We start from the raw sequence: 7,151 nt of genomic DNA on the forward strand, positions 1-7,151 counted from the left end.
TATCAAGCAAAAATAAATATCAGACATTTCCTGATTCAAGCTATTTTAATGTCAGGATTTGCTGCTTTGGTATGATTGTAAATGTATCATAGTTTTTACACTGTTTGTGAGACAAGAAAATACATTTAAGTCTCAAATTGGACTGACATTGTGATGGACACTTTTTTCTTCTAATTTCTACCAAACAAAGATTAATCAATCAAACACAGAGAAACAGGTTTTAAGGCTTCGGCACAAGCCATTTATTTGGCATGTTTCAATAAAACCTACTTACATTTTGAGTGTCAAAATATGTCAAAACTTGATTATCTGTAGCGTCCTATAAATGGAAAGTCAAAGCCCTATACAGCGTGGTTTGTAGCACTACTATACAGTTTTATAGAACAATGTTTTTTCATTATTAATAAGTGGGTCTCAACACCAGTATGTTGTTTTGTAATCAGGATGTGTCAGCGGGTCCTTAACGGTCATGCAATTTTACTATTCCTAACATTCAACAATATTCAACAGCAGAAGACAGAAAGGAATATTACAAAGATCAACCAAACTAAAGTCTCACATGGACGCAATTTCAACTCATAAGCAAGGATTCAATTGTAGAACAGTACATTCAAGCACAAGCTGCCACATGCAATTTCTAACAAACAAGGTGCAAACAAGTTAACCAGATGACTCCAAAATATTGGAGTATGAGAGTGTGTTGATCAGAGATCTTTGGACTAAGGCTTACAGTGATGGAGTAAACAAATATTTGGTCACTGAAGGATCTACAACTTTCTCTTATAGTGTTTCATACTTAACAACTCAATTCAAACTCCTGAGAAGCATTAACAGTACAGAGATCAGTAATATGATCATCCAGTTCCAGATAAAGCACTTATCCCTAAATCATAAAAGCAAGAGCCGTAGTATTTCATATCAGAGCCATGAATAAATGCTTTTCTAGCGCCTCAAAATCCAAAATCAGACTACAGTGTACATGTAGTGCTATGTTTGCCAAACGACCCTGGCAGTATGTTGCAGCAATAAAAAGATGAAGGATTTAAAAAGGGATGCCTAACGTTGCTGTACATTGGAGCTACAAAATAGCATAAGGGGAAATCCAGCCTTCAAGAGTGTCTTCTTAGATGTGTGTCATTAAATGTTTATTGAAACCAAAAGGGGGCAGCATAGACAGTCATAGCAGCGGTGTAAACACAATACCAAGAAAAAGCAGCAACAAATTAAAACCAAAGGGCCTGTCTGTGGAGGAGCACACATAAGAGCACTTAGAGGACAGAAAAGGACACTTTCAAAATTGTGGGAAAGTGCAAAAAAGCACAATACATGTGTTGAACGAGAGTAGGTTAACCAATTAAAAAAACAAAAGAAAACTGAATTGTCCTCACTGCTAAGCTTTCTTTTTTTTTCACGCAGTCAAATAAAGGAATCAAAAATCCATACTTCAAAACACCATAAACCCTCTGCTACATATAATACTTCTAAATATTTAAACCCCAATACCTCAAACGGTGCATTAACCCCAAACTAAATATTCTTCATAACTCAACATTACACAGAGATCTTCCTTCAAGATGCCTGCAAGGGAACACAATTCCACTCAAAAAAGATTGTGCTTGATCCCCTCGATCCTCATAATTGTATATACATTATCTCGTAAAAAACTAGATATAGATGTATAGAGGGTTTTTTCGGGGAGTTGATTTCGATACCATCAAGGGGGGCACATGTTTTCCCAGGATGCGTGACCACAGGAAACGTATCTCATCAACAACTCCAAGGAGACGCGCCGTGGCTCAAGAACTGTAGTGATCCTGGAAAACAAAGAACATAAATTATTAGAACTTGAATGAATGCTCGTCATAAGAGAAGGTTATATAGACTTGATCCAATGGCCGACCTGAATGGAGCTAACGACGCCGCTGGCCATGACGGAGAGTTTCCCTGCGACTGAGCGCACTCCCAGTTTGAGCTGCGACATGTCGGGAGCGTTGGGCAGAACGTTGGTCAGGCGGTAGGAACTCGCTGCAAGCACAAAACAAACGGCGAGGGAAGCAGAGAGACATGTGAGAACAACTCATACGAACATATTTGTTTTAAATTGGAACACCCATGTGATGTACAGTAAGAGAATTTGTGAAATTCACCAATTGTGTCTTGTACAAAAAAACAGTGTGCATCCTTACAAAGTGAAGAACACGTTTTACATAAGAACAGTTTGTCTTTATGTGAATGAGACAACTACAATGGAAATAAATAAATACTCTGTACATATTATCATCATAATCTTGGATAGGTACATTTTTAGGAATTCATTTGGATATTTTGGTCACTTGTAAATGTCAGTAGTTCTATTCTATTCTCACTGATGGAGCTTGCTGTAAGTCATAGTTTCCCATCAATTCCCCAATTCATGATCTGCTTTGATAAAGCCAGATGTTTACATCACATCATTCTCTCATTATGTCTGCCTTAGTACACACAGCACAGCTCTAATGACACATTATTATTGTCTTCAATTTACGACTGTGAAACAGTTTTGATGAATAAAACATACCAACCAAATAAGCAGAAAAAGGCAGCCTTATTAAATGAATGATCATGTTTCAGAAGTGGCATTCATCAAGTTAAAACTTGCAATTTACAACATTTGAGCAGTTAAAATGTATACAAGTCTGACATATAACACTACAAAAAATTAGGAAGATAATTAAAAAATGCTCTTGCATGAGGCTACATGTGTCTTAAGTGTAAATAATAATTAGATATTGAATAGTTTTTGCAAGGGCAGTGATTGAGCTGTCGTCTCTTACCAGCTTGTTTCTTTGGATCATCAAAAAGGTCTGCTGAGCTTATAGAGGCACTGCCAGCATATCTCTCCAGTCGAGTTTTGGCTTCATACTAAAGAACAGAAAGAAAATTCAAACAGTTTATAGTCAAGTTGAATGTGCGATCACTTTCAGCACGGGTCTAATTCATGATTAGATGTGTCAGTCTACGATAGATATTTAAAAAAGCATGCAAGATGAATGAATTCACAAGTTCCACTTTTTCCAGTTTGTACCTCGTTGTTATCTTGTTTTCCAAAGTACATGTCGGAGGAGATGGCTTTCACCTCAACACCAAACTTTTTCTGAGCTTCTCCGGAGTCTGACACCGGCATTGCTTCTGGTTTTCTTCTGGACGTTGGCCTGATAACAAGCAATGATTACAATTTAAAACAATCGTGATATAATAACAAAATAACCACCAGCTCTGCATTCTGGAAGGTTAGATCCGTACTATATAAAAGCAACAACAACACACTATCCTACCTGTCGTTCAGCGATGTAATGGTGGAGGTCAGGAAGAAGTCCGGCTCTGGTTTCTTGCTCTCCTTCATCCAGCCTCCTCCGTCACCTTTATCATTCCAACCCGAGGAGTAATTATCTGAGGTCTCCGTCTCCTCAAACCGAGACATAACCCTAAAGAATGAAGAGAAGGATGTCAGGTGAGAAAATACTGTGGAGGATATGTAATGTAATGAACAGCTGCAGTAAAGGCAGATTTAAAGTTCACATTCAAAATCTTTGCTACCAGGAACATATTTAGATGGAGTTAAGATCAAGTAGTGTATGGGAACTCGCATTAACTTACAATATATGAACAAACAACAAAGTAATACATGCATGTAACAGTTAGAAATGAAGACTATAAGGCTGACCTAGAGCTGAAGGACCCTCCGTCCTCCTCTTCCTCAGTGAAGCGGCGTCCTTTGGAGGTCTTGGCCCCCTGGGGACTCTCCTGCTGGATGATGTGCATGTCCGAGGTCACAGAGTGAGACACTGCACTGCAGAGACACAATGAGGGCAAGAAACAAGTAAAGATATGTTTGTAATCTTTAAATCAGCTAGAAGTTATGTCTTCATCATCATCATCATCATCATCATCATCATCATCATCATCATCATACCTCCTCATGCCCAACCCCATGCCCAGCCTCTCTGCTTGCTCTTTCTTATTCCCCTCCAATCCCTTAAACATCTTCTCCTCCATTTTCCTCTGCTGCTCCAGATCTTTACAGGCCAGTCGCAAGGATGGAACGCTGAGAAGGAAGAAGGCAAGTTAAAGAAAATTAGTACAGCAGCAAAAAAAGGATTACATAAAATATACATGTATGACCACGGAAGGGGAGAAAGATAAGTAAAGAGACGCACATGGATTCCTCGGGTTGATAGTTCTTCTTGGCAGCACCGGTGCCCTCGTCTTTCTCCCTCAGTTTGTCTGCAGCTTGAGCTTTCTTCTCCAGGTCTGAGAAACTCTTACTGCTCATCTTCTGAGCGCCCAGACCGCCCTTCTTAGAGGCCAGCTAGAAGTAGACACATTAGAAACCACACTATGACACATCCTTAGGATAATGTGTAGTGTCTAAACAGAGCTAAATCTGAGTACTTACTGATTTCTTGGCAGCAGTTGGCTTCTTCTTGAGAAGAGAGGAAGGCTCTGGGGAGATCAAAGCAGAGTAAAGATACATCTCATGCAAAAACTAAGTCTTGAAGTTGAATAGACCTGAAGAATACAAACCAACCTTGATTTTGTTTTGGAGAAACACTCAGCATATCGACACTAGGACCTTCATCTAGATTACCTGAATGAATGAAAGTGTAATAAGCCACATGAATGGGATTGATATCAATACAATTAGTATGTGTTTTTTTTTTTTTTTATACCATCATCGTCTTTCTCCTTTTCCCGGCTTAAAGGCTTCTCTGGTGGTGTGGAGAGGCTGAGATTCATTTTGGGCGTGTTCATAATATCAGCAGGACCCTGGGCAATAAACAGACGCACGCGGTTAAATGACCTCTGTCTGCGTAGGTTGACATCAAGCAGGTACGTTTGGATATATTAAGAGTCAGCTCCCCTACCTGTGAGTGCAGACTGAAGAAATCCACCTGCTTGTCTTCTGGTGCTGTTGGGGAGAGAGGAGCCTGACTGTCCAGCCACAACTGTAAAAGAAGGAGAGCGGTTAATCTGATACAGCCATTTTGAGATATACTTTATATGCAAAGAGTAACTACTAGCAAAGGTGTGTTTTATCAACCACCAATTCTGGCTTCCTCTGTGGAGCAACCTGCATGTGTTGGATGTTTTAAACCAGTTTTAAAACAGTTCTGCATTACCTCTGTGCCGTGTCTTCTGGTGGCTTGTGTGGCTAAAGTCTTCATCTTCTCCCTGTACTGCAGAGCGGCTCGGCTGTTGTACTTGGTGTTGGCGGCGCTGGTTGTGCAACCATGTTGACTGAAAAAGGAAATCTGAACCGATACAGGAAACACGACAGGAAGAATTATGCTTACTTACATGTGTCTTACGCAATACTGCGATTAAAATGTGTTGATATGCTGCGTTCAGGTACTCACCGCAGCGGCATTGCCTCCCACTTGCATACATCTTAGCTGAAACCACGACCAATTGAAATCTAGCTCAGTGGACCTGTGAAACACAGCAATGACAGGATTTGAACAAACAAATAGTTAGGCAGAAAATAAGAAAAATACAACTTTGAATGTGGTTAAAGTATTTATTTACTCATGCAAAAGGTTGATTTGTGTGTAATTTGCCTTTTGTTACTTTTGCGTTTACTGCTAATGCTGTATGTAGAATACCATTATTGTTTATTGTATGCATTTGTTTGTAGTACAGCATGATTTTCCCCATTGCTGATTGAATTCCATTGTTCATCTTTGTAAATCTGAATACAAATCTGAATATCCTTATTGTCATCATACATAGGTATATTGACATTTCGTTGGCATCTCTTAATGCAGTAATAAGAATAGACACAAATAAATAAAAGCAGTGATAAAAGCAGAGGCAGAAGCAATGACAATGCACTGCAAAAAATAACTCAAATATCAATGTACACAACAGACAACATGTAAATATACAAAACTAAAAACATGTGAATATAACTGTGTGTTCATAAAGAGATGCTAAAAAAGAAATTAATCCCTTGTCTTGTTTTGTATTGTGATGAATAAAAGTTAAATTCATGTTTTAGTATTTTGCTTTGAAACTACATCATGAATAAGTCCTGACATACCTGATGAAGCTCAGGTGAACCCCCAGAGACCTGTGAGTCCCAGAGCAGTCTATACACAGGAACACACCGTAGGTGATGCTGGCCCAACTGGGGTTTTTAGCTGAGCAGTCAAAGCAAACCTAGGAGAGCACAGGAGAAAATGTATCTCATTAAACAGATTTCGATTTAAAGGCTGGAGTCATGTCTCAACCCCCACCTTATTCAAAAACATACGATCAAAGTCAATAAAAGAGAACAGGTGGAAGCAAACAAAGTGAAGGGTGTTGGTAAGCACAAGGTCTAAAGTGCATGGTGCTGCCGAATCAAACAGCTGTTGGCATGGGCAATGTAATTAACTTCCACTGGAAAAATAAACACACTTCCATTTGGGTATGATTCAGGATGTATGCACAAATGTCCCATATTTCCCAAGTGGCCTTAAGGGAGCTTTAAAAAGTGAAGCCAGAACAAACACAGCTAGCTACATGTCAACTGTCAAAATGTAGCCTAGCTTAGCTGTCAACCACTTAGCTAATGCTACGTCTGCTAACACGTTGTCTGACAGGTTGTTCTCCCACCAGGACACAATTAAACAAAAAACGACAATTTCCAACACGATAAGTATCAGCTTGTTGGTAAATTAAGATGTGACATTAAAGCTAGCGTTGGCGTTTCTCAAAGTGCGACGTGTCAGTTCAACTTCCTTGTTAAAGAGAGTAAACCGTCCGCTGTTTAAAACTCTCACCTTGTTGGTAGGAATGGAGCGAAGTCGCTTGAAAATAGCTGCGATATCCTGCCTGCTGGGCTCTGCCATTGTTCTGTCTGTCTCTATTAATATATGTCGGTTGGATAGAGAAGTAGCAGAAAAAACAGCGCTGTGTTTTTCCTCAATAACAGAATACGACACGTCTATAGGAGAACACCGTGGCCGCGCTCTGGTTGGATAAAAACGCCCCGTGGTTGTGTTATTGTACCAAGGGCTTCTGGGTAATGCAGTTTACTTTATCTGAAGCTCCAGTTGAGTAAATTCTATTATACGGCTCTGAGTAAATCTATTCATATACAATATTTGTTTTCATTATTGAGCTCAAGG

The 7,151-nt window shown here is 39.4% G+C and overlaps 1 protein-coding gene across 1 annotated transcript; it reads right to left on the minus strand.

Moving 5' to 3' along the window:
* Positions 1-214: 214 nt before the first annotated feature.
* On the minus strand, positions 215-6,981 carry arfgap3 (ADP-ribosylation factor GTPase activating protein 3). Its single transcript, XM_034133529.1, has 16 exons — positions 6,804-6,981; positions 6,080-6,198; positions 5,397-5,469; positions 5,160-5,291; positions 4,905-4,985; positions 4,710-4,806; positions 4,568-4,627; positions 4,436-4,482; positions 4,197-4,348; positions 3,953-4,084; positions 3,704-3,829; positions 3,315-3,464; positions 3,065-3,191; positions 2,814-2,901; positions 1,901-2,025; positions 215-1,814 (listed from the first exon to the last, which is right to left on the minus strand). Exons 1-16 carry the CDS (start codon positions 6,870-6,872, stop codon positions 1,797-1,799), a joined length of 1,596 nt encoding a protein of 531 aa, XP_033989420.1. The 5' UTR covers positions 6,873-6,981; the 3' UTR covers positions 215-1,796.
* Positions 6,982-7,151: the final 170 nt, after the last annotated feature.

The sequence above is a fragment of the Trematomus bernacchii genome, unplaced genomic scaffold, assembly GCF_902827165.1.
Source record: "Trematomus bernacchii unplaced genomic scaffold, fTreBer1.1, whole genome shotgun sequence".
In the NCBI taxonomy this organism is placed as follows: domain Eukaryota; kingdom Metazoa; phylum Chordata; class Actinopteri; order Perciformes; family Nototheniidae; genus Trematomus; species Trematomus bernacchii.

Coding starts and splice junctions, on each gene's coding strand:
- arfgap3 (XM_034133529.1), bottom strand. CDS start 6,872: ATGGCAGAGCCCAGCAGGCAGGATATCGCAGCTATTTTCAAGCGACTT. Junction 5,470..6,079: donor GTTCACCTGAGCTTCATCAG/GTATGTCAGGAC, acceptor TGTGTTTCACAG/GTCCACTGAGCTAGATTTCA. Junction 4,807..4,904: donor TCTTCAGTCTGCACTCACAG/GTAGGGGAGCTG, acceptor TTTATTGCCCAG/GGTCCTGCTGATATTATGAA.